The 27,328-nt window shown below is 44.4% G+C and overlaps 1 protein-coding gene across 4 annotated transcripts in view; it reads right to left on the bottom strand.

The window, feature by feature from the left end:
• SETBP1 (SET binding protein 1) overlaps positions 1–27,328 on the bottom strand; it is a 402,738-nt gene that overhangs the window by 91,971 nt on the left and 283,439 nt on the right. For all 4 annotated transcript variants that reach the window (XM_086373343.1, XM_086373342.1, XM_086373344.1 and 1 more), the window contains one exon: positions 22,249–25,705. In XM_086373343.1, the coding sequence (XP_086229469.1) occupies positions 22,249–25,705 (3,457 nt within the window). The remainder of the gene's footprint in view (positions 1–22,248; positions 25,706–27,328) is intronic.

Below are 27,328 nucleotides of genomic sequence, written 5' to 3'. Positions count from 1 at the left end.
GCACTGAAGGGGTCCGACGTCCTTCTCTGCTTCTAAGTCCATCTTTCTCTCAGATTGGCAGCCTGTGGACAACAGTGGGCCATATAGTTCTTTCTGTATTAGAGTCCCTGATACCAAGTAGGTAGATTTTTGGTGCGCTTTTGTTTAAAACAATCACATGCATTTGAAATTATACCAACAATGATATATTCTATTATTGAATACCAACTGGAATCACTGTATACAACACATGAATAAGGTACACAATATGGGTTTAATAATAACAATAATTATGACCATTGACATTTATTGCATGTTTCCTATGAGTCAGACCTTATGGTATACTTTTGTAAGCAAACATATCCTAGAAGATGGAAGTGATTATTATCTCTAAAGCCTTTGACTATGTGGATCACAACAAGATGTGGAAAATTCTTAAAGTGATGGGAGTACCAGACCACCTTACCTGTCTCCTGAGAAACCTGTATGTGGGTCAAGAAGGAAGAGTTAGAACTGGACATGGAACAATAGACTAGTTCAAAACTGGGAAAGGAGTATGACAAGGCCTTATTTTGTCACCCTGCTTATTTAACTTATATGCAGAGTACATCAAGCAAAATGCAGGGCTGGATGAATCACAAGCTGGAATCAAGACTGCCAAGAGAAATATCAACAATCTCAGACATGTAGATGATACCACTCTAAAGGCAGAAAGTGAAGAGGAACTAAAGAGCTTCTTGATGAGGGAAAGGGGGAGAGTGGAAAAAACTGGCTTGAAACTCAACATTAAAATAAAATCATGGCATCGAGTCCCATCACTTCATGGCAAATATTAATAGCAGGGGAAAAAGTGGAAGCTCTGACAGATTTTATTTTCTTGGGCTACAAAATCACTGCAGGCAGTAATTGTAGCCATGAAATTAAAAGACACTTGCTCCTTGGAAGGAAAGCTATGACAAACCTAGACAGCATATTAAAAAGCAAAGACATCACTTTGCCAACAAAGGTCTGTATAGTCAAAGCTACAGTTTCTCCAGTAGTCAAGTACAGATGTGAGAGCTGGTCCACAAAGAAGACTGAGCACTGAAGAATTTACACTTTCACACTGTGGTGCTGGAGAAGACTCTTGAGAGTCCCTTGGACTACAAGGAGATCAAACTAGTCAATGTTAGAGGAAATCAATCCTGAATATTCATTGGAAGGATTGTTGATGAAGCTGAAGCTCCACTGTTTGGCCACCTGATGTAAAGAGCCAACTCACTGCAAAAGACCCTGGTGATGGGAAGGATTGAAGGCAAAAGGAGAAGGGACAGCAGAGGATGAGATGGTTAGATAGCATCACCAACTCAATGGATTTGAATCTGAGCAAACTCTGGGAGATAGTGGAGGTGTGCTGCAGTCCATTATGTCACATAGAGTCTGACATGACTTAGCGACTGAATAACAAAATACCCTATTTGGTAGAAACTATTATTATCTCTGTTTTAAACTTGAGAGGCAGAGATTGCTTAAGTCACTTGCCCAAGATCTCTTGGTTTGCTCTCTCTGGTCAGCTTCTCTTTTCCCCCAGTTCCTTCCAGTGATAGTTCCCTGCCCTAAATGAGAGGGTGTCTGTCGCTTTTTGGCCTGCCTTGGTAAGCAAATCCATGCGGGCTGCTTGCTGAGGAAGTAATATGAGCTCTCAGCTTATAAGGCTATAATGAATGTACTTGGCAAAACAGAAGTCACTATCCCCAAGTGTGCAGAATAACTAGATTTGGGGATAGGATTCCCTGACTCTGAGGCAGCAGCAGCTTCAGGGCATTTGTTTGTGTCTTTGACCCCAAGTGGACATTATCTGGGATTTCTCCTGGTGCAGCTATACCTGAGATCACAGCTGATCAGCTGCTATAGCAAAGTCAAAGGGGAGTCCTGTATACAGGCAGAGTCAGGCGGTCAGGGGGAAACAGAAGAGGAGGAAGTACAAGGCCTGCTGAGGTGATCTTCAGAGTAACTTTATCTTCCAATCAGGAGGGTAATTTCAGTTCAGTAAGATTTCTTCTGGGCACAGGGCTACTAAATCAAAGCTTCACAAAGCAGGTAGCTGGTGTAGGAGGGACAAAGAAGATTTTACAAATAAAGACCAACCCAGGCCCTAGCCAGCTAAAGTGTGCCTGCTTTTCTTGGGACCACCTCTCTAGTGTGCAGCCAGCAGAAACAACGCCCAAGGACCCAACCTAACGTCTGTACTTTATGTGAATAAGACTGTCTCTAAATGCTGACATTTATAACTTCACAGGAAAGGTTAGGGAGGAGGGAGAAAGCGTAAAAGAACATTCTGTGTAGTGCCATGATGCTGCCAACAGTTTGTGGGTTGGATGGGGCCCTGCATTCCTAAAGATTAGACAAAACTGAAGGTTTCTTCTTCTTTAAAGTGAGGAAATACAAACCCTCTCCTCATGTCAGTCTCAACTCTTCAGACTTTTTGTACAATTTTCCCCATTCAGGAGTAATATTTAACTGAAGGGAAATCAGAAAAGCTGTAGCTTCTTTTTTTTTTTTCTAGAAACCAAAAGAATTTAAAGATATCAAGTTTAGCTTTCTAATTCAATTTCTGAACTTTCTATTTTTTAATGAGAGAAAGAATGTTAGTGGATATAAGGAGAAAGCACATGTTTTTGTGATTACTAGACTTTCAGTGGTTGGTATTTTATGAACATGCCACAGGGCTGAATTACGAGGACCAGAGAGCGATTGGAACGACCCCCAATCCCTGAGCCCTACCAAAGAGAAATGTCAACAAGAAGTCCAAGCAAGGGAGTTCTTTTCCTTTCCACATTGGATAAAACAGATTCTAAACTGTGAAAAGAAATTAAGGCTGAGAAGTATTTTGACTTAATACATGTTCCAAGTTACCTCCTCCTAGCATGTGAGCTACACCTGAATTGTAGACTGAGATTTGGTGGTTGGTTAGCTTTCAGGGTGAGCTTAGAGCAAGTCATTATAACTCAATCGCTCAGACGGGGATTAAAGGAAAAGCCACTGTTGCCTACTCATGAAGAAAGGGTTCATTAAGCCATTCAGACATGTCACAGAATTACAAGATGACCCAGAACTAGATAAACAATCCAGGTAAGTAGTATCATGGCCAAACTACTCCGTGGAAGATGCAGTGATCACCATGGCATTTCTTTGACCTCAGTGGTCCCCTCTTGCTGGTAGAACCCGACTGAAATCCACCATTCAACACAACGCTCTCTGACAAGGCCACTTCTCTAGTCCTCCACACAGATAGCCAGTCAAGCAGGTCATGCCCCTACTAGTCACATTCTTTTTTTCTCCCCAAATATATCACATTTTGTTATTTAATTATCTTATTGCTTCTTTTTCTCTTCTGTATCAGCTAGTAAACTCCATGAATACAGAAGCCCCATCTTTCTGGATCATTTTTATATTCCCAAGAGTTTTAAAAAATATATATGTAATGAATGAATAAATGCTACAGCTTTCCAAAGAACATTGTATATATATTCATATTAACCCCAAGCTGTTCACCTCTATTCATTATTTATGTAAATCCAACCTATTCTTCAAGGTCCAGGTATGACCACCTCCCCCATAAAGTGTCCCATGTGCAAATCCAGTCTACAAATGAACTGTCCCTTTTCTGAGTTCTTTACCATCCAGCTTAGCAATCTGTGACTTGATAATTGACTTTTTAACTGCATTTTAAAAATTATCCATGAGGTAATTATTTTAAAATTATCCATGATCATCTACCAGATCACAAGGGGAAATCTACAAAGAACACAGGTCATTAGTCATGAGGCAAATGTTAGTATCATCCCCTCTGAATAATGCTTTGAAAGGAAAGCAGAGCATGTGTAAAAGTTGAGAGGTTTGGAAGCACAAGGTACCTGTGTTCATGGAACAGCAGAGAATACCAGGAGCTGAAGCATGGGGGGGAGGGGTGTCCAGGCATCAGAGAGATGCAGGAAAAGAAAAAGCAGAGAGACTGGACCTTCTGCTGGAGAGGCCACATAGAAAAAAGAAGAATTAATGCAGGTAGCCTCTAGGAGCAAAGACTAGCCACCAGGTACCTTGGTGGCTCAGTGGTAAAGAATCCACCTGACAATGCAGGAGATACAGGTTCGACCCTTGGGTCAGGAAGACTCCAGGAGAAGGAAATGGTAACCCGCTCCAGTATTCTTGCCTGGAGAATTCCATGGACAGAGGAGGCTGGTGGGCCACAGTCCATAAGGTTGCAAGACTTAGCAACTAAAACAATACCTTGATGCAAAAAGCATGAGGAACTAAATGGGAACTCAACCTGAATGAGACTGGAGTCCCATCCTTGTCCACAATCTCCAGCCCTCCCTGCACCTTGATTGCAGTCTCATGAGACTTTAAGCGTCTGAGCTTCCTGGACCTCTGACCTACAGAAACCATGTGATAATAAACGTTCTCTGTCCCAAGCCTCTAAATCTGTAATAAATCTTTACAGCAACAATAGAAAATGAATACAAATTTCACTACTCCTCTTATCACTGCATTTTAATGACAGGGGTTAGTAGATAAACTGGTTTCTGAGACAGGTGCCATTAACTAGGGCTCACAGACTCTGGCTGCAGCAGACCAAATGTCATAAGGTTGAAACTGCTTCCCTTTTCAAGAGAACTTCCAAGCCCTGCAGATGATGCCAAAACGGTGAACCTGCAGTTATCTTTGGGTGAAATGTGTGTTTTGTCACTTATCCACCATCACTGTCTAATCCTGACACCTTATCTTTGTCATCAAATACGATTGTAGGCCAGCAGATGTCTACCCTTCCATGCGCATATGTGTGTTCGAAGGGAGATTTAACTTCACCCCAGTATGAGCATAATTGGGACAGAAAGCCTGCTGTTCAAAGAAGACTTCTGTAGAAATCTGCTGTGTTGTATTTTCTGCGCTTGAATGTATTATCCAAAGTGGAAGTGAAAAGAAATGAATATTATTAATGACCATGTGGTAAGCTGTGCCCTGGATGCTCTCGTGTATACTCTACTTTCCTTTGGCTCTCATAAAACTCTGCCAGGTAGGTTTTAATAGCCTCGTTTTTCAGATGAGGAAAACGAGGATCAATGAGGCTCAGTTGCCCAAGGTCATGCTACTAGTAAGTGGGGATTTAGTATCCAAATCTGCATCCAGGAGACTTTAACTCCCTGGCATTTTAATGCTCTAGTATGCTGCCTTAGCCGTTGCTGGATTTATTCCCAAGCTAGTGAGTTGTGCTCTGTACAACTCAGATTTTATCTGAGTGAGTCAAGATATTCTTACCTAAAATAAACAATACAAGGCCATAAATAAATAAGCACTGAAATGAAAGTTAAGATATTACTTATATCAGAGAAGCAGGAGATGCCAGAATGGTTAAGGAAACAAGTAAGATTTGGAAGCCAGATTGAAAAGAAGAGATGTTCTATGTGAAGGAGGCAATGGGGTGACTGGAGATTCAGATCCAGGCTAATTATGGTATTTTCTGTAGGATAAGGTAGAGATTTAGCAAAACTCACAGCAAGTCACTAAGATGAAAATGATCTGGAAACAAGGTGAGATAATGGAGGGTCTGTTAAGCCAGATAAAGAATTTTGGGCTTTATGCAAGAGAAACGGTTATTTCTACATCTGGCATCAATTACTCATTTTGTTATGGTTCCCTTCGTGGATGCTCCACAAAAAGTTATTTCATTCTTCTTTTTCCATTTCAGTAATTAATATATTTATTTAGTTAGAGCTATAAGGGGTGTGGGGTAGGGCATGGAAACAAAGGAGCTTTGCTCTGGGCTGATTATTTCCAAAAGGATTCCCCAAATGAAAAACGGAGTAGAGAAGCATTGCTGTGGATAAAGAAGGTGCAACCCTGACCTGGTGGAAGCTCGGGCTACATGAATGAAGTTTTTCTGGGGCTTGAGGGGCTTCCATAAGCAGGTGGAGCTGACATGCTGCTGCTGCTAAGTCGCTTCAGTCGTGTCTGACTCTGTGCGACCCCATAGACGGCAGCTCATCAGGCTCCCCCGTCCCTGGGATTCTCCAGGCAAGAACACTGGAGTGGGTTGCCATTTCCTTCTCCAATGCATGAAAGTGAAAAGTGAAAGTGAAGTCGCTCAGTTGTGTCCGACTCTTCGCGACCCCATGGACTGCAGCCTACCAGGCTCCTCCATCCATGGGATTTTCCAGGCAAGAGGACTGGAGTGGGGTGCCAAGGCCTTCTCCGGCTGACATGCTACACTGGGGAAATCACCTGAGGGAGCCAGTCATTGCTCAGTGTCCTCCCCAGGATCAGGAGAAAACACCCAGAAATAAGCTACTTCTCTCTAAGACAGACCACTGGAACAGAATTTCTTTTATTATAATTGATATCAATTGGTACTAGAAAAATAATGGACAAAAAGTAAATACAAAAAGTTATTTCAGCTATTTTATTTAATAAAATAAAATTTTATTTGTACTATCCATGAAAACGTAAGAAATCTGGAAGATTTTCTCTTCTCCTTTGCCTAATGCCCTATGCAAATACCCGTCTAAGAACATATGTTGACGTAGGCTTAGATATATCCATAGGTATATGAGGAAGAAAAATAAGCAAGTACGGGTAGTCCTTTGTGTCACAAACCTATAATCAATAGCTAGTTCCCTTTCTTTAAGTGATCTTGGTATGAGTGACAGCAACGCTGACCAATGAGTGTAGCTATAGTGTGTGTGTGTGTGCGTGTGTGTGTGTGTGTGTGTGAAGTGGGGGTGGTATTTGTAACAGACCCTGGCTGGTGGCATTTTTCACTTCCATGTAGAATTGTGGATCTCAAGCTTTGGAAAATTTATTGCATCCCCCCTTGTCAGATTCTGATTTGAGAGAACACTCTCAACACCTGGAAACTCTTGGGAAAAACTTTTCGCAACTGTCTTCAGTTGTGATTAACTGGCCCCCTTCCCGATTGCTGTCCTGGAACTTGAACTCTTGTGGAGATCTTATATAGGACAGTCTGGAGAGTGGGATGGTTTTTATGCTCAACTGCCACTGCATTTATTTAAAAAAAAAACTTACTCCCCTGTTTGGGCAATGACACAGAATGCAGAATGAAAGGTTATGGCAGTAGAGTGGTCAATTCTGGGAAGGCACTTGAGAGGAAACTGAAAAGATCAGGCAGTCGAAGTGGTGATGGGGAAGAGAGAAGAAAGCAAGGATGGTGGAGGAGGGGAGCATGGGCTGGCTTTCCTGGGGAAGAAAGGGAGGTAGGTTGCAAGGTGAGCAGCTATCATCACCATCAACTAGGGACCTGTGTATTTACCTTATCATAATGGCTATTTAGTGGGACTGTAGTTGATTTTATTTTTTCTTACACGAATTTTTTTTCTACATTTTCCAAATTTTATTCACTAACAGTTTTTTTTTTTTTTAAAGATAGTAAAAGAAAAAATATAATTATTTCCAAATAATCCTTTGATCTACACAATGGGTAGAGAATCCATTTTTACTGTTGTTCTTGGGTCTTCAATGAGAAAAATAATATCTAGTACTAAAGGGGTTGGTTGCTGAATTAGGAGAAATTCTGACAGACTTTTAGGACTGCTGCTGCCGCTGCTGCTGCTAAGTTGCTTCAATCGTGTCCGACTCTGTGCGACCCCGTAGATGGCAGCCCACCAGACGGCAGCTCCGCTGTCCCTGGGATTCTCCAGGCAAGAATACTGGAGTGCGTTGCCCTTTCCTTCTCCAATGCATGAAAGTGAAAAGTGAAAGTGAAGTAGCTCAGTCATGTCTGACTCTTAGCGACCCCATGGACTATAGCCTACCAGGCTCCTCCGTCCATGGGATTTCCCAGGCAAGAGTACTGGAGTGGGCTGCCATTGCCTTTTAGGACTATGTCAATCCTATTGAAAGATGACAAGATGTCCCTTACATACTTATAGTTGTAATACTGCCCAGGACTATGTCTTACGCATTTCAGACACTTGATGCCTTTAAATTGTATGATTAGAAAAAATAAAGAAAAACTATAATAGCACAAAGAATTATGTCCTATAAGAGAAATTTCCTTGGCCTACTGGTCTTTCATGGAATATAAGACATGACAAACTGGTTCAGAACCATAGCTTTTCACTATGGAATCCCAATCCTGGTGGATGGTTAAAAGGGGATGACGTCTCCTAACACTTAACCATATGTTTTAGATATAACCTCAAACCCATGGTTTCCTTAATGACTTACTCTGGTCTGTTTTTATTTTTAGCCTATGTCACTTTCAAGATACAAGTTTTGTTTACTACTAGGTATGTAGGTATGTTTTTCCAGTGGTCATGTATGGATGTGAGAGTTGGACTATAAAGAAAGCTGAGCGCCAAAGAATTGATGTTTTTAAACTGTGGTGTTGGAGAAGACTCTTGAGAGTCCCTTGGACTGCAAGGATATCCAGCCCGTCCATCCTAAAGGAGACCAGTCCTGGGTGTTCATTGGAAGGACTGATGTTGAAGCTGAAACTCCAATACTTTGGCCACCTGATGAGAAGAGCTGACTCATTTGAAAAGACCCTGATGCTGGGAAAGATTGAGGGCAGGAGGAGAAGAGGACGACAGAGGATGAGATGGTTGGATGGCATCACCGACTCAATGGAGATGAGTTTGGGTAAACTCTGGGAGTTGGTGATGGACTGGGCGGCCTGGCGTGCTGCAGTTCATGGGGTCTCAAAGAGTCGGACACGACTGAGCGACTGAACTGAACTGAACTGAGGTACGTAAAATTCCTCAAACTTTTCTTTAAAAAATAACAAAGTTTTAAGTATTAGGTTTAGTGTTTTGTGATTTAGTGAATAAGACCATTTTTGCTTTCCCTTTGCATTTCCTTTGTGATTTTTCAGAATGTCCAACCTCCATTGAGTCTCTGTTCACCAGATGAGACGAAGGCTCTGTACATAGAATTGGTATCATACCCTGGGTCCGGCTAACTGGCTCCAAAGAGATCCTTTCAAATTAAAAAAAAAATTGTAAGAGGAGCATGGAAATTCTTAAAAAACTAAAAATAAAACTACCATGTGACTGAGTAATCCCACTACTGGGTATAAACCCAGAGAAAACGATAATTCAAAAAGACACATGCACCCCAGTGTTCATTCCAGCATTATTTGCAACAGCCAGGACATGGAAACACCCTAAATGTCCATCAACAGAGATGGATAAAGAAGGTATGGTACATATATACAATGGAATATTACTCAGCCATAAAAAGGAACGAAATTGGGTCATTTGTAGAGATGTGGATGGATCTAGAGACCATCATACTGAGTGAAATAAGTCAGAAAGAGAAAAACAAACATCAAATATTAACACATATATGTGGAATCTACAAAAGTGGTATGAAGTGAAGTGAAGTGAAGTGAAGTCGCTCAGTCGTGTCCGACTCCTTGCAATCCCATGGACTGTAGCCTACCAGGCTCCTCCCTCCATGGGATTCTCCAGGCAAGAGTACTGGAGTGGGTTGCCATTTCCTTCTCCAGGGGATCTTCCCAATCCAGGGATCGAACCCGGGTCTACCACATTCCAGGTAGACGCTTTAACCTCTGAGCCACCAGGGAAGCCCCACAAAAGTGGGATAGATGAACTTATTTCCAAAGCAGAAATAGAGACACAGATGTAAAGTATAAAATCTATGGATACCAAGGGGGTAGGGGGATGAACTGGGAGATTGGGATGGACACATATACAGTACTGATACTATGTATAAAAAGAATCTGCCTGCAGTGCAGGAGACCAAGGTTCGATTCCTGGGTCGGGAAGATCCCCTGGAGAAGGAAACGGCAACCCACTCCAGTATTCTTGCCTGGAGAATCTCATGGACAGAGGAGCCTGGCGGGCTACAGTCCATGGTGTTCCAAGAGTTGGACACAACTTAGCGACTAAACCACCCTACCAATGAGCACCTACAGTACAGCACAGGAAACTCTACTAAATGCTCTGTGGTGACCTAAATGGCAAAGGAAATACAAAAAGGATGGGATATGTGGCTGATTCACTTTGCTGTACAGCAGAAACTGACACGATATAAAGCAGCTATACTCCACTGAAAATTTTTTTAAATTGTAGCAAAGATCAAATTGCTTATTAGCCAGTTTCTTATTCTGAACTCCAATATTTAACCCACAGACAAGGCCTCTTGAGGGTTCTTTTGATAACTCAAAAGCTGAGTCATGCTACTGACCTTGCAAAGACTCTGGAAAGAGTGTGGGAAAAACGGAGGTGATGGGAAAAGTCAGGAAACCTGGAACCTAGCACTTTCTCTGTGCAAAACTGGTTTAGCGACTTTGGACAAAGACTTTAACCCTCTGGGTTTTGATTTCCTTGCCTGGCAAGTGGGAGAGCAACACTTGTCTGCAAATCTCAGTGGAGTAGGAAGATCAAATAGAAGTTAGGAAATGTGCTCTGAAAAGCAGAACGCCCTCTTCAGATGTAAGGGGCACTGGGATGTACCACCAGGTAAAGCTTTTTGTCTCTTTGTGTCCTCAGATCCTTCATCAATACAAAAGCCCCACCTCCCGACCCACTCCTGCCCATCTTCTCAAGCTGCCCTTCAGAGAAGAATGGGAAAACCCCAGCAGAGGCAGCTCTTGGACCTGATTGTTCTACTTTGTGGATCTCCCCCTCTTACTTTCTTCTTTTTATCTAATTTGTTCTGAATCCTTATGTAATAAAGTAAACACTCACATCAACTTGGTTTTACAACATGCAACTTACTATTCTAAAAGTTATTTTCCTGTAGACCTGGTGTTTATTTCCAGTCATTAATGGGTAGTCTGTCATTATTCTCTCTAGTTGCTTTCCACATGTGTATATATCCATTTCTTGTCTCCTGGGAGCTTTACAAGGTCTTTGAGGGGGGCGTGTTTCCTGGGACTTCATCATTTCACCAAGCACCAAGCTCATCACCCTTCATGCTGGGCCAGCATGTACTTCATGTGTTCTTCATCCCTCCAGGATATAGCTTCATATTCTCTGTGTGCAACTCTGCCTTCTTAAAAGTTCAACCAAACCCATGGACTGTAGCCTGCCAGGCTCCTCTGCCCATGGGATTTCCCAGACAAGAATATTGGAGTGGATTGCCATTTCCTGGGGACCATCCCAACCCAGGGATCGAACCCGAGCCTCCTGCACTGCAGGCAGATTCTTTACCATCTGAGCCACCAGGGAAGCCCTCTTAAAAGTCCATCCCCACTCCACTGCTAACCTCAACCTAGCTAAGTACCTTCCTGTACCTGCCACATATGCCCAGCTCCAGGTCTTCGCCCATGTGAAATGGAATAGCTCCAGCCATATCAATAAACAAGGATGTAACAGCCATCAGTGATTTCAGGCTTCCAAAAGTGAATGAGGGCTTTGGAGAGGGAGCACAATGCCTGAGATCCAGCATGCCACCACCCCTACGGTGACTGCCAAAGAGCTGGGGGTGGGGTGGGGTGGTGGAGCAGGTGTGAGAAATCAAAGACAAAACAAAACAGGATTTGGCCCCAGACAGCTGAGGTGCATATGAAAGGAATGAATTCAGTGAGCCCAGAGGCTTGCATCTGCCCAAACACAGAAGAATGCTAAATTCCTTAGCTTGACATTTGGTTTTCCTTACTGTGTGAGCTGGTAGCTCAAATAGTAAAGAGTATGCCCGCGATGCTGGAGACCTGGGTTTGATCCCTGCCCGTGATGCCGGAGACCTGGGTTCGATCCCTGGATTGGAAAGAGCCCCTGGAGAAGTGCATGGCAACCCACTCCGGGATTCTTGCCTGGGGAATCCCCATAGGCAGAGGAGCCTGGCGGGCTACAGCCCATAGGGTTGCAAAGAGTCAGACATAACTGAGCAATTAACACACTACTGTCCGTGCTATGTCGGAGAAGGCAATGGCACCCCACTCCAGTACTCTTGCCTGGAAAATCCCATGGATGGAGGAACCTGGTAGGCTGCAGTCCATGGGGTCGCTAAGAGTCGGACACGACTGAGCAACTTCACTTTCACTTTTCACTTTCATGCATTGGAGAAGGAAATGGCAACCCACTCCAGTGTTCTTGCCTGGAGAATCCCAGGGACGGGGGAGCCTGGTGGGCTGCCGCCTATAGGGTCGCACAGAGTCGGACACGACTGAAGCGACTTCGAAGCAGCAATGCGTGCTATGTGGTAAGTTGCTTCAGTTGTGTCTAACTCTGTGTGACCCTGTGGACTGTAGCCCAGCAGGCTCCTCTGTCCATGGAGATTCTCCAGGCAAGAACACTGGAGCGGGTTGCCACGCCCTCCTCCAGGGGATCTTCCCGATCCAGGGTTCAGAGCCTCATCTCTTGTGTCTCCTGCATTGGCCAGTGTGTTCTTTACCACTAGTGCCACCTGGGAAGCCCTTTTCCTTACTACTTAACAATAATCTTTTATGTTCAGCATGCCTGCTCCCTTTGTTGCCAACTTGTGTATAGTTGGACTGCCTCTCCTGCCTCCTGGGCTCAGAGTCCTTAACCTTACCACCAAATAAAATAACTCCACTTGCAGGTTGTGACTAATTTTTTAGTTGACATCCATCTGGTGCCTCGGTGAATCACTATGCATCCACTCTCTAGGGTTCAAGTCCTGGATTTTGTTTTTCACTAAACACTGTCATCCTTTCTGATCCTGTATCACTATGGCTCCCGTTGTTGGCCACTGAGTTGGCACAGATTAAATTTGGTCTGCATTAATCCTCAGGTTGTTTTATGTATGTTAACTTCATCTCTTTTCAGTATAGTATAGGGAACCTAAGGTCAGGAGCCCTTTCTTGCTTTTCTTTTGTTCTGGTCTCTCCGTGTGTTGTATCCTGGCACGATGTTATATGTTTAATAACTAAAGAGCTCATAATTGTTTGCAAGAAGGTAAGCACTTTATGAACCAGCATATATATATTTATTCCACAGAGTAGTAAAGACCTCTGAAAGATCAACAATTAAACTTTAGTCTATAAAACTTTGTACACAGTAAACATTCAGTAAGATTCATTTACCAAAACTTGAACTTTTCCTCCACACACTCATGCTAGTACAGCACATATCCGTGGTACCATAAAGAGAAACTTTCAAACAGCCATTACCATGACCAAAAATAAGTGTCTGTGTGTCTGTGGGACGGAGAAGGCAATGGCAACCCACTCCAGTACTCTCGCCTGGAAAAATCCCATGGACGGAGGATCCTGGTAGGCTGCAGTCCATGGGGTCGCTTAGAGTCGGACACGACTGAGCGACTTCACTTTCACTTTTCACTTTCAAGCATTGGAGAAGGAAATGTCAACCCACTCACTCCAGTGTTCTTGCCTGGAGAATCCCAGGGGCGGGGGAGCCTGGTGGGCTGCCGTCTGTGGGGTCGCACAGAGTCGGACACGACTGAAGCGATGTAGTAGTAGTAGTAGTAGTGTCTGTGGGACAAGCAAAGCGGAGCCTGCCTGGAATCTCTGACCTCTTTTAAAATACTAAAACCTTTTCTATATGTGGGCTTCACAGGGAGGCAGAATGACATAGGATAAAGAGTATGGCATTGTTTTCATGCTCCCTGAATAGGGGGAACCTTAGACTGAAGCCCTGCTAAGAATGAATGTGTCATTTCCCATCAAGGGCTCACTATAGAACAAAGCCTTCTAAGAAGTCGGAGCTTCTAAGAAGCTCCAACCACAACCACGTTTCACTTTCTGCACCTTCGCCCCCTATTTTCTCATCATCTACTTATTCATTACCTCTCTACCACCTGAACTTGGCACACAGCCCACCCCACCCCCGCTTAACCATACGAGGCACTAAATACTTAATTGCTAACTTTTCTGCTGTCTCCAGAGTGGACAATATGTTCATACAAATTCTCACATATCCCCATCTTCTATGAACTCTGTAGCTCGGGCCCTCGTGGCCCCCCACCCCATTCTTCTGAAATTCATTCTTCTCTGTGCCCTTGTTTCTTCTCCAACAATTCTGTCACTCCTCTGTCTCTGCCCAATCCCCTCTTACTTTGCCTCTCTGTTTAAGGTGAACCACAGGGGTCTCCCCCTTCCACTCTCTTTCCTTAATTTTCCAGTCTTCCCCTTTGGTGAATCTCCAGCTCTACTCTGTGCAGGGCTGCCAACTGCTGCCTCAGCCACTCGTCCCCTCACTCCCGCTTCAATGTCTATGGTTCTATTCACGTGCCATCATGCTTCCAGTTGCCTGAGGCCAACATATTGGAACCCTCTTTGATTTTAGCTACAGAGGGAAACAGATGAGTCAGGAATGACTCATTATTATTTATTTTTTTCTTTGAGCACCTGAGTAGATATGATGCTTTTAAGAGGCTTATAATCCAGTGGGTGGGCTGGGGAAAGAAGGGTAGGTAGTGGGTACAATTCAAATAAGAAATGAATTATTACAATGTCATATGAAAAATGCAAGATGGGGTAAGTTTGCCCAACCCAGACAAGAGGGAGGGAGCAGTCAGGGGAAAAAGACAATAATTTGATTATCTCACAATTTTTGCCTGAATAATGAAATGGCTGACCACTGTCTACTTAATTAAGCACAAGCCTCAGAGTGTGGGGTAAAACCTTTAAACTCCAGCACAGCATACTCCTTATCTACCATGATTTCCCAATTGCAGATCCTAACCTCAATAGAACTTAGACTAAACACCATTTCCCAAGTGTTTTGGGGGTATTTCCTCCTAAATACCTTTATTGACAGAGCTTCCTTCCCACTGTATGCTTGACTCCACTTTCTCCCATCACCATCCCACCATCTCCATGCTCTAAAAGACTCTTCCATCCTTAAAAAAATGCCAAACAGAAGAATTTCCTGGTTCCACCTTTCCACCAGCACTGAAAATACGGCAGTGGCTTACCCTCATTGGACAGCCCAGCATCTTCTCTATGATTTCCTGATGGTTGTTATAGTCTAAGTTGCATCTATTTTCCTCCCCTAGGTTATTCAGGGAGAAGGCAATGGCAACCCACTCCAGTACTCTTGCCTGGAAAATCCCATGGACGGAGGAGCCTGGTAGGCTGCAGTCCATGGGATCACTAAGAGTCAGGCACGACTAAGCAACTTCACTTTCACTTTTCACTTTCATGCATTGGAGAAGGAAATGGCAACCCACTTCAGTGTTCTTGCCTGGAGAATCCCAGGGACAAAGGAGCCTAGTGGGCTGCCGTTTGTGGGGTCGCACAGAGTCGGACATGACTGAAGCGACTTAGCAGCAGCAGCAGCAGCAGGTTATTCAGGAGAGCCTCCTGATTGTACCCTCTTTGAGGACAAAACCATTGAGTTACTTAATGCTTTTTTTACTATGATTCATTAATAGTAAAGCATCCTTGAACTACTCTCCCAGGACTGTACAAACCCATGCATATACTAGACACTAAATTAATAATTTAAAAAATGTCCCTTGTCTTTATTAGTTCCTCTTCAATTCAACTACTTTGTGTGAAGTGCTATATTGGCACATGTTTAAGCCATGATGAACTGTTCAGCCTTATTGCTTATTTGTTTAGAGTGAAGACATGGTTTTCTGGAGGATCCTTCCAAAGGCACTATCCTTATCATGGACCAGTGACAGGCTAGCCTTTGGAAGGCATACTTTACTGATTTTTCTGGCCAAGAAAAGCTCCGTGTTGTATCAAAGCCAAGTCTGTCAAAATTGTGACTTCTCTGTAGATGGCTCAGATGGTAAAAAATCTGCCTGCAATTCAGGAGACCCGTGTTCAATCCCTGGGTCAGGAAAACCCCTAGAGAAGGAAATGGCAACCCACGCCAGTATTCTTGCCTGGAGAATCCCAAGGACAGATGAGCCTGGCAAGTTACAGTCCATGGGGTGGCAAAGAGTCAGACATGACTGAGCGACTAACACTTTCACTTTCTGTACCTACACCTGAATCTTCATAACTCTCCAAAGCCACAGAGGTATACATAAAATATTCCAAAAGGATGGGGGAAAGTTTGCCAACTGTTGGAAGATAAATGGCCTGGAGACTCCATGCTCCAAAGGCAGATTGCTGGATTTCTGGTTCAACGTAGCAAAAGAGATGCTATTTTCTTTTTTTCATTGTCAGAAAGTTATGGGTCACAACATTTAATTTGATTAATTCCTGGTTTCCAAAAGGAAACCTTAGGAGGAACTGTGGGAGGCTCAATAAAATAAGTATGTGCAATTGTGAAGACAGAAAAGGAAAAAAAAATTACTTCCATCACAGTCCACAAAGATCGTTTCCAGTCCCAAACATGGGTCCCCAGAGATAGCCTGGAAACAAATTATTGTCAAAGAGATGCTTACCTTTTACAACAGCTCACAGTGAAATAAAACATATAGCTTAACATCTCTTCCACACTCACCTTTCTCTTGCTCTCTTTTTTCCTTTTATTGTCTCTCTCTCTCGCTTCCCTTTCTTCCTGCCTGATGCTAAACTTCGAATTCTGAGCCCTTCTACCAATTATTGGATAAGTCGCTTGTCCTTCCTAAACCTCAGTATTCTCATAAGCAAAATGAAGTGTTTATACTATATTAGTACTCTTTTACTTCTAAGTGTGACTACAGGCACAAGTTTGCTCAATCTGCTCTCATACAATTGGTCATATTAGTGCTCTAACTTATTTAGTTCCAAGATGATGACTGTGGTTTCAGCCTGCACAATGAACAAGTGAATTTGTTGGTATAATTATGAGGTCTCATCTTTTGGAAAAGTGAGATCAAATGGTTAAGTGAAGTCACTTGAGCCAAAGATGAAAGGGATGTCACATAGGTTAAGACATGGGCCAGAAGAATCTGCTTTGAAACTTCACTGAACAGCTAATTAATTGGTCAACTTGGCTATAATGTGGGCATTTTCTCTTTAACTGCACAATCTGGTGTGTGTATGTGCTCCAATTCCATTGTATAAATTCGAGACTCCTAGACTATCAGGTCTGGTCAGAACCCTTATTGTCCTAGTATTACTTGGGAAAACTGTGAGTAAAGAAGATCTTTCAGCTGGTTAGCAGAGGAGACAAGACTGAGGCAGGTACTCATAAGCTCACTAAGCCACACAGCAACCATTTGCTAATTAATCTTTCACTTCCTCCCACAGGATGACCTAGAATTCAACTTGGATTGAGGTCAGACAGACCACACTTCACCAGTTTTCCATTTTTTACTCTTCCTTCTTTTCTGGTTTTAACTTTCTCCTCCCATGAGTCCTCTTCTTCCTTCTATTTCACGTTTAGAAAACTTTCCACACACATGTTTCTTTTGTATGGTTTTCATGACATTTTGTCCATGTGGTTAATATTCCCTCATCTGTATGACTGATTGGAGGAGGCTTCTGTATTATTTTTGGCTTGGGCATCCATTCCTGCCCGTGACTGACAACAGAGACTGCCTCCCGAAATGACCACAGTGCCTATAAGAGGAGCTGACAGAGGGCAAGACAGAGCCACAAGAAGAAGTGGAGTCACCCAGGCTCAAAGGAATTCAGCTACCTACATGGCAGGCCTCTGATATCTGAGACGTGAGCTAAGAATGAATTCTCAGCATCCGTTCATCATGGGGAAAGTACTTGACCCTGGGGACTCACCTTGATTAAGAATGGCATTGGACTAAGAGGTAATAGGTATAAACTTAACTCCCCTCACCGTTTCTCCAATATCTGATGGGAGCCTGGACAGCAGCAGTCAAAATATCTGAAGCCCCTGGCCTAACTTTACATCAAAGTATGCAAAGATTGTTTTCACCAAGAGGTTGAAACAGGAAGAACATCATTCATACTAGAGACTTCTTCCACTGCCTCAGGAGAACTTGGCTCCGAGAGCATATAGCATTATCTGAATATGCATTGTCATCCTTGTACAGGTTTGCTCTCTGGAATGTGCCGCATGTCAGCGTGCATGAGACGGTGGTGCCTGGTGAGACGGCAGCCCAGATGAAGCTTTTCCCAACTCTGAGAGTCTGTGCAGTTCACCTTCCCACTATTTATCCATTATTTGGCTCCAGGCAAGCATTTTTATAGGTGAAGATTTACCAGATGGTGTGCATTTAGAAAATAGGTCAAAAGAGTCACTGCCTTTTGAAACCAAAGAAGCAGTAGGACAGGAGTGAAATAGAGGAAAAAGGTGAAGAGTCTGTGTAACTTTCCAGCTCTAGGTATGTGGTAAGGGGGCTAACAAGACAACACATCTATATACTGGGGCAGGGGGATGGAGAACGAATGACTTTCCAAGCAGAAAAGAGGAAATGAAGTGTGCAACTGCTGCACAGTCTCTAATTCCTCTCTCCAGAATGGTAATGACTTCCATTTGGGCTTCCCTCATAGCTCAGTTGGTAAAGAATCCACCTGCAATGCAGGAGACCCCAGTTCGATTCCTGGGTGGGGAAGATCCCCTGGAGAAGGGATAGGCTACCCACTCCAGTTTTCTTGGGCTTCCCTTGTGGCTCAGCTGGTAAAGAATTTGCCACAACCCGGGAGACCTGGGTCTGATCCTTGGGTTGGGAAGATACCCTGGAGAAAGGAAAGGTTACCCACTCCAGTATTCTGGCCTGGAAAATGCCATGGACTGTATAGTCCATGGGGTTGCAAATAGTCGGACATGACTGAGCGACTTTCATGCGTATCAGTTCTGATCTCAGGGTCCTCTTTTCACCTTGCTCCTGAATTTGGTCCTCAGCAGGGTAAAGAATGGGATTTATATTTATGCCATATCAATTTTGGAGAAGACTAGATCATGCGAAATTGAACATTAAGATGCTGTGGAAATGAGCCACATGGAGAAGGAAGAGGTGGAAGAGGAGAAGGTGTGGAAGGACAGATGCTTATTTTCTAAACATGACCTTCAGTACCATCTAGCCAAACAGATACCTTGATTTGGATAAAGTCTCTGAAAATCTTAATGCTTCAGTGTCATCTCTTCTGTCTCCCAGCTTGTAATGGGACTTGGTACTCTTTGGAGTGTATTACATTAAGGTGAATGCTTTGGGTTCCAAGTGCTAAGGACACTTTTTCCCTGATGTTTCAGGGGTTCAGGAATAGAAGGGGCATTTAAAATATCAAGGAGAGGCCATGGTTTAGAAGGAAAGGGAATGATAGGGAATCTGGTCTGTTCCAATAAGGTATTCATCAAGATGTGTAGGGACAACAGGTATAACTATGCAGACCCATAAGCCACGAACAATTAAGATTCATGATAATGTTCAGAAAAAAGGCTCATACAACACAAAACTAAGCACAAGCAGTGGCAAAAATACCTCAGGGAACTGGATTTTAGCAAGGACAGAAGTGGAAACCTTGTCAGCATACATGTTTCCAGGCTGATATTTAGTCAAGTTTAGGCCATAAGAAATCCTCTTTCATTGGCTGGGAGCTAAATCAAGGGATGTCTTCTTGTTTTAATTACTCTCTTATGCACTCATCACATAATCACTGTGCAGATGCCCTAGGGGAAGGCATGTAATCAGAGGATAGATGAGATTCTGAGAGGAAGGGTGGTGGTGAGACATAGGCACACTGACTGGGGACCAGGCCCTGTGTTCTAGACTTGGCCTTAACTAGCTGGGTGACATGCAGCTGAGTTGCAATGCAGAGGGCAAAGCCCTAGGCTTAGAATTAAAAGTGACAGTTTTTCTGAACCTGACCAGGTCACTTGATCTCTGAGCCTCAGTGTCCTGTTTCATAAAATGGAAATGCAAGTATTTCTCTTCTAAGATTGCAGGAAGGGCACTCTAAGAAATACATGTAAAATGGCTTTAAGAATTGAAATATGCCATACAAAAGAGATCTGGCCCAATTCTTTGAGTTACAGGTTGGCAGATAGTACCCCCAAAGAGGTAGGATATCATGTCTAAGGTCATAACAGAGTTGGGTGCAGAACTCGATTTCCAGGCTGAATCTAGCTTTCTGTGGCTAGCTGCAAAACAATAAGAAGTTGAGGAAGGAGAGGGAGAATTTTAAATGAAGTAACAACCAACTTGTGAATACAAATACAAAGAGTTGTGTGTGGCTACAGTGTGGCTGCCCTCAGATGCAGGGCCCAGAGATAAACCTCTAGCTGGCAAACTTAAGCCAGAGCCCACCTGTAATACAGTTGAAACATGCAGAAGTCCCCGTAAGACTGCCGAGAACCCTAATGTAACAGCGGCTGGTTTTAGCTTCTGAGACCTTGTTTCTCCAGAGAAGGCAATGGCAAACCACTCCAGTACTTTTGCCTGGAGGGTCCCATGGATGGAGGAGCCTGGTAGCCTGTAGTCCATGGGGTCACTAAGAGTCGGACACGACTGAGTGACTTCACTTTCACTTTTCACTTTCATGCATTGGAGAAGGAAATGGCAACCCACTCCAGTGTTCTTGCCTGGAGAATCCCAGGGACGGGGAAGCCTGGTGGGCTGCCGTCTATGGGTCACACAGAGTCAGACACGACTGAAACGACTTAGCAGTAGCAGCTTAGCAGACCTTGTTTCTCAGGTCTGTTAAGTTAGGATTCTTGCTTGCAGGTTCTCAGCAATAACATACCATTATTGTTTTCTAACTAAACAATGCTAAGAAAATAGAAATAAGAAAGCTCTTTGCTCATGGCAAGTTCAATTCCACCACATTGTAAGAGAAAGTAAGAATATGTCTCATGAAAATTTAATCTTTTAGCAACTCTTGTCTGTGTGTATTAGTTGCTCAGTTGTGTCCAGCTCTTTGTGACCTCATGGACTGTAGCCTGCCAGGCTCCACTGTCCATGGAATTCTCCAGGCAAGAATGCTAGAGTGGGTTGCCATTTCCTTCTTCAGGGCATCTTCCTGACCCAGGGATCAAACCTGGGTCTCCTGCATTGCAGCGGATGCTTTAGCATCTGAGCTACTAGGGAAGCCCAACTCTTGTTTGGATGGGCTTAATTTAGGCTTTGCACAAAAAATAAGCACCTTCAATAAAGTCTGATGATCAGAAATGGGGAAACCCAGAAGAGGACATCTATCTGGGCAGACATGAAGTGTGGGCCATTCATCCCCTTCGGCAAATGCAGGAGACATGACTGCTAACTGGTCTCTTCATTAAGCAAGGACAACATCTACCACAAGAGCAACTCACAAGCTACTGGCAATTTGGGGCAATCTTTAAGTGGCTTCCAACTCATAGCCATATTTCCTCCTGAAATCTGCTGGCCTGGAAAACGTCTCTAATCCTCATGAATAGATTGCCTTCAGTTTCACTAATGTGACTCCCTGTGAAGGGGGAGGATGAGCAAGGGATAAGCACCATACACAAAGGTCAAACAGTACACTCAAATCTTATCAGGAACGATCAGTCCTCGAAACTAGGCTTTGGTCAGAGAGTTTGTCTGACCTAAGGAGTTTTGACTCTTTTCCTAGTAAATAACTACTCTGTTCTACAGGAGTCTTACCATCTGTGTGACATATAGACAGGGGCAAAGGGATATATGCGTAGAAGTGCGAGGCTTCTGTGGCAAGGAAGATTTACGTGGGTGGGCACATTAGCAAGGAAATTCTGCCAGCAACTGACAAGGAATGAGCAACCAGACTTCAGTTTAGAGATTAGTGGGCAAATCCCAACCCCAGTGGATGTGCCAAGAGACACGGTGGTAAAGTCCCGCAGAGGCAGGAAACTCATGGTGCTGACAGCCAGGTTCTGCCCCGGCCCCACCTTTATGCAGGGAAATGACAGGTCAAGGCTCCACTTGAAGGGTCTACAAAGGGATGCTTATCAAATGCCCATGGACAAAGAGAGGAAAGCACGGTCTTGGTCTGTGGCTTCCTTACCACGTAGCCTTCAAGAGTCACTGGTCATTAGCTTCCAATGGCTCTGCTATAGATGTTTCAACCTAGGCTGTGTGACAGCTAGAGCTAGCATGTCAGATAAACTAGATATTCATTTGCATCTAGCTCTGACATTCCTGGGATCTTGTTGGTATTCCTAGTGAGTTTTACAGGATTTACCCAACTCGCAAATTCACCACCAGATCAGATGAGGACCTAGGCACCATATTGTTCATTAAATGCATAAAGGTAGGTGGTATGGATGTAATCTAGGCAGCTACTGCGGCTGCCTCTGGGCCCACAGTCCTCAGGCAATGGTGCCCAAAGAGGCAAGACAGTAAATACTGAGTAAACAGGCAAAAAAGGTACAGCAGACTCCAATGTACAAGAAGACCCACTGTCATACGGCTTCTACCTCTCTGCAAACTAGTGAGTGCAATAATGTGCCGAAGACAGCGACTGCTGAATGGCAGGGCCCAGCAACCGAGTCACAGCAGAGTCCAAGCGTGAAGAAAATTCGGCCTTACCTGGAGATACGGAGGAGTCGTAGGGACTTCTCTCCTTGCGGTTCATCTTGAAGGCTTGGATGTCCTTTTCCCTGTACGTTCCAAAGCCTTCGTAGCTCCTCCTTTTACTCGCACTCACGTCACTGTCCCACTTGTCGTTCGGAGGGTTCATCTCGCTGAACACGTCCAGGCTCTCCGGTCTCGCGCCGCCCCCGTCCCCACCGTTGCCAGAGTACCTTTTCGCACAGGAGTCCGCAGGCTCGCTGCTCAAGTCACCTTTGTCCTTGGCCTGCGTCCAGTGCTGGGCATCCGAAAGTGACAGTGTAGACAAGGTGTCCACCTCAAAGTTGTTCTTGGACGCTTTGTGGCTGGCTTCACTGTGCTGATGCTTCTGCTTCTCCTTATGCTTGTTTTTCTCACTCACCAAGGAGAGCTCTTTGTCTGCGCTGCTCAGCCGCTCGCTCAGGATGTGGCTGGAGAAGCCAGTGGCTTTGCCTGCGAAGAGACCACTCAAGTTGTCGTGGGTCCCCAGGAGCCGGTCTTCCTTGTGCTTATGCTTATGTTTGTGTTTCCTCTTGTGGAGCCGACCGCTGGACAGACTGGCGCTGCCCACCTTGGGAGGATTCAGGGATGGCTGCCTGTCACCAAGGCCCATGCCCACGGGCCCCTGCAGGTGCACTCCGTGCTTTGCTTTATGCTTAGCTGTACCAGACATCTTCACGTGGGAGCTTGTGTGGAACTGAGGTGGTGGCACTGTGGGCCTCATGAACGGGGACGCTGCTCCGAGCGTGTGTGACAGGTACACAGGAGCTGGGTACTGACTGTAATAACCAAGGTTCATCATAGGCATTGATGTGTAAGGCATTCCATAGGGTGCATAGTAACTTCCACTGGGAATAGGGTAGCTGAACCCTTGTAAAAAAGGCACCTTTGTCATGGTGTCATTGGTTTTTGCAGGCCTACCACGCTTCTTCTTTGACTTTAAGTCTGAAGTCCTACGAAGATAGAGCAACGGGTCATACTGGATATATGGCACCGGGTAATAGTGATCAAAATTAATCCGAAAAATGCTGGGATACGGATTCTCGTGGTAAAAGGTATAACTCCGGTGGGAGATCCTGAACACCTGGAACTTCGTGATGAGCTCTTCTAGGTCCGCCAGAAACTGGAGATCATCACGGTTTTGCAGGCTTTTCCGTTTCCTCTTGTGCTTTGGCTTCTTGAGGCTTTCGTGGGCCAGAAAGTTGTCCACGATGAGATGCTTCTGCCGGTGGCCATGCCGGTTCTTTGTGCTGGTGTCAGATGGGATGGCCTCCGGGTTGTCCAGGGAGCAGAAATCAAAAGAGTACCTCCGTCGGGATTCAGAACTCTTCTCTGCTTGGTCAGACGTGCTGTTGTTGTCTGTCCCAATGCCACTGTCACTCGGGATCGTCTCTTCACTGTGGGACTCGCTCACAGGGGACAGTGTTATCTCCTTGAGTGACCCGATCTCGCAAAGGTGTGACGGGGAGTTGGCCATCAGCCTGGGTGGAGACAGCTTCCAGGTCCCACTATGGATTCCCTTTTGGGTTTTGGTTGGAAGAGCACTGATGGGCTGGAGATTTGGCATAGTTTTCAACTCTGAAAAATTGGTTTCAGTGCTGGCGGGGCTCAGGTTGCCATTGGACCCACCCAACTGTGTCGAAAGTGGGTGCATAGCTGCTGGTGAAGACGCCACAAGTGACTGAAGGTTGGAAGGCACGGCGGGAACATCCGGCTGGCTAGAAACAGGCCTCGGGTGCTTGATGGCTGTTTTGGGTTCTTCGGATGGGGGTGGCAGCTCTGCCCTCGGCTTCCTGCCCCTTTTCTTGCCGATGTAGATGGTGCCCCTCTTGCTGACATTAATCTGCTTGCCCAGTTTGCTCTCGATCGCTGCTGCCCCAGGGCTGGTCTCCGGGGGAGCTTTGGCCTTCAGTGCTATGCTGCTGGAGCAGGACAAGATCTGGTTCAATATATTTTTCCTCTTGAGTGTTTTCATCTTATTAATAGTTTTGATGGTCTTCTTATCCAATACCCCAAGCTTTCCTACTTTTTTGTGAAATTTCATCTCGCTCATGGGTTTGTCCTCTCCTGGCACTAGTTGGGCCAACTTAGCTAAACTACGTCGTCTCTTTCTCTTCTTGGTGCCAGGAAACTCCCGACTGATGGGACTGACTGGACTGGTGGACGTCCCCTCATGAATTGTCTCAACCGTGAGCAAAGGCTGCTTCTTTGGTCGCCCCCGCTTCTTTTTGACTGGCGTGATCACAGTAAGACTGTCTGTGTTGGTGTAGAGAGGGCTGGATGGAGTGATGGGATAAGCAGACGGCGGTTCCACCATCAATTTATCGGAGGTGGCCATGACTGCCTCCCGAAGCAGACTGGTGGGTTTTGGTTTGCTGCACGTCCACCTCCGTTTGGCGGCAAATTTGGGGTGCTGGATTTCTGGCAGCTTTCTTGCAGAGTGATCTGTGCATGTTGGAGGCGTCATGACCATGGGTGGCTTTCTCTGCTTAGGTACACCTCCTGGGACAACTTTCTCAGCATTTACACCAGTTTCAAGGCCAGCTGAGGGGGACTCGTTCTCCATCATTTTACCCAACTTAGGGACACGGGGGTCTTTCTTATTACCCTCGGGGTTGGAAAATATCCTATTAACTACTTCACTGCTCATAGTGATTCCCGAAGTCAAGGCTTTCTCTGGCATGATCTTTTCCACCACTGCTTTGATGGACTGTCTCTTTTTCCTCTTATGGCTGCTTGGATCGAGGCAAGGTGCCTTGATAGGGATAGTAATCCGGACATGGCTTGAGTCATTTTCAGGATTACTGACGGAACTCACATTCTGCCTGGCTGGTGAGGCCTCTTGGGCATTATCTGCAGAGTAGCCTTCCCTTTTCCCTTCTGTACTGTCAAATGCTTTCTGAGCATTCTTGACCCAGTCTAGGTCTGAGTTTGGTATGGTTTGACTTATCACATCTTTTTTACTGGACTTTTTCTTGCTGCTTATAGTAGGTGGTTCAAGGGGCTCCTTTGTACTTCCTCCATCTTGATCTACCAAGGGCTGAATCCCACTGCACTCAGCAGAGCTGCTGGGTGGGGCTGGTGAGCTGTGGTTGCTTGGAGACGGAACCACACCTCCCAAGAGCAGGTCTTTGTTACTGTTGGACAACTGATTCCATGTGCTCCCTGCACTGCCTTTCTTACCCTGGGCCTTTGCAAAGGAAGCCATGGGCTCAAGAGCTGGGATCTTGCTGGTGCTTGCAGTTTCTCTGCCAGACTCTGGACTGATGAAGCAATTCTGAGTGGCAGGTCCATTGTCAGAGTTGGTGGACCAGTCCATGTGGTTCTGGCTGCTGCTTTTTTGCTGGTGCTTTGGTTTTAAGGTGTCACTGGTGAAATCCTGTGGGAGGCCTGGGTCATAGTGGAGAGCTGAGTGTTTCTGTGGCCGCTCATAAGCCTAAGGGTGGGTGGAATGGAGAAGGAGAGAGAGAGAAACAAAGATGAGCATGTTGAAACTATTTAAAATTTCATATCAAAGGCTTAATTATTTATAAGTTGGAAATAGCCACCTTTAACACCAGAATGCTTTGTGGAGGTATATTTTTCAGTTTCTTTAGTAAAAATATGTTGCATTGATTTTTGAACATTAATAAGGATGCTTTAATCGTTGCCTTTCTCACCTTAAGTAACAGGATCTGTCTTGGTTTAATGCAATCTCAAGAACAAGAACTATTTAGAGATGGGAGGTCCTCTAAAGGTCCCACAGTCCAATGCTTCCATTTTCCAAATGAAGAGGCCAAAACTTCAACCATCGAGAGTCCTGCCCAAGGTGGCAGAGTTCAGGAGAGCATCTTAACTTCTCAACTACCTGTGCTCATTTCCATAACTCCAGCTGCAGCTTATTTCTGCCCCAGCTTCTCCTCAAACACACATGGTTCCCTATTGCAGTTTGTGTCTGTTGGGGGTTTATCCTGGAGTACGGCATCTCCGCACTCAAACAAGCAGCTCATTAGGGACCAAGAAGGAGAAAGAGCACAAGTTGAGAAATTAAGAGGGGAAGTTGGTTGTGAAGTATGGGGTTTGGAAAAATCTGGTTTTCATGAAACAGAATGAAAGTCTAAACCCAGTGTTGCTTACTTTGCCCCCAGAAATGACAGAGCTGCATTGAGACAATCCTCTGGCAACACAAAAGTCAAGGGAGGAAAAGTAAGCAACTCAGGGGTGAACTGTGGCTCCTTTAGAGTGGCAAAAGGACTGTCCTCCGTTACCAAATCCCACTTTAGCTTGGGCCTTTGCTACATGAGTTGTTCTCATCCCAGTTCTGGCACCTTATCATTTTAAGGACCTTGTCTTTTTACCAACTTATTACTTGAAATGATAATATTGTCTGTTGTTTCAAGACTGTGATATATTTTCCTAGTGGTTTGGTTTTAAAAATAAATAAGACTTAATTTTCTTCCAAAAAAAAAGAAAAAAGAGGGGAAGTTGGATGACTGTGACTGCATGGGGGAAAGGGGCCTGTCAAATGTTTTCATGTTTTCATGAAACAATGTATCTCATCTTTGTTGTACTTATCATAGTTTTAAATTTACATTTGATTTTTGTGCTAATTTAATTAATGCCTGTTTTCCTTTCTAGCCTGTGTATACCATCACAGAGATACCAAGCACAGTACCTGGAAAATAGTAGGCACTCGATAAACATTTATTGAATAAATGAGGGAAGACCGATTTTACTATGGGTAATCCATTTTGTCATTAGTGAGATTACTGTATATTGCTACATATTGTCTGCAGACACAGTTACCCTCTCCAGCCCTATTTCTTCTGCCATTCCTTCTGCATGCACCATTGTCTTTCCTGAAGACACCTATCACAATCCTTATAATGCAATGTGCTATTTTTTGTGTACTTTTCTGTCTTCTCCTAGACTGGAAGTATTTTGAAGTCAGAGATGCTCTCATTTATCCTTTTATCCCCAGTATCTACTAAAAAGCAAACCACCCAGAAAGTTCTCAATAAATGTTTGTTGAATGAACAAACAAAATAATATTTAAGATGCCTATTACCATGACAAAATA

The sequence above is a fragment of the Bos grunniens genome, chromosome 24 (genome assembly GCF_055505025.1).
Source record: "Bos grunniens cultivar Pamir isolate PY7600 chromosome 24, Bosgru_T2T1.0, whole genome shotgun sequence".
NCBI lineage: Eukaryota > Metazoa > Chordata > Mammalia > Artiodactyla > Bovidae > Bos > Bos grunniens.
This window is presented reverse-complemented; position numbering and strand designations above follow the sequence as displayed.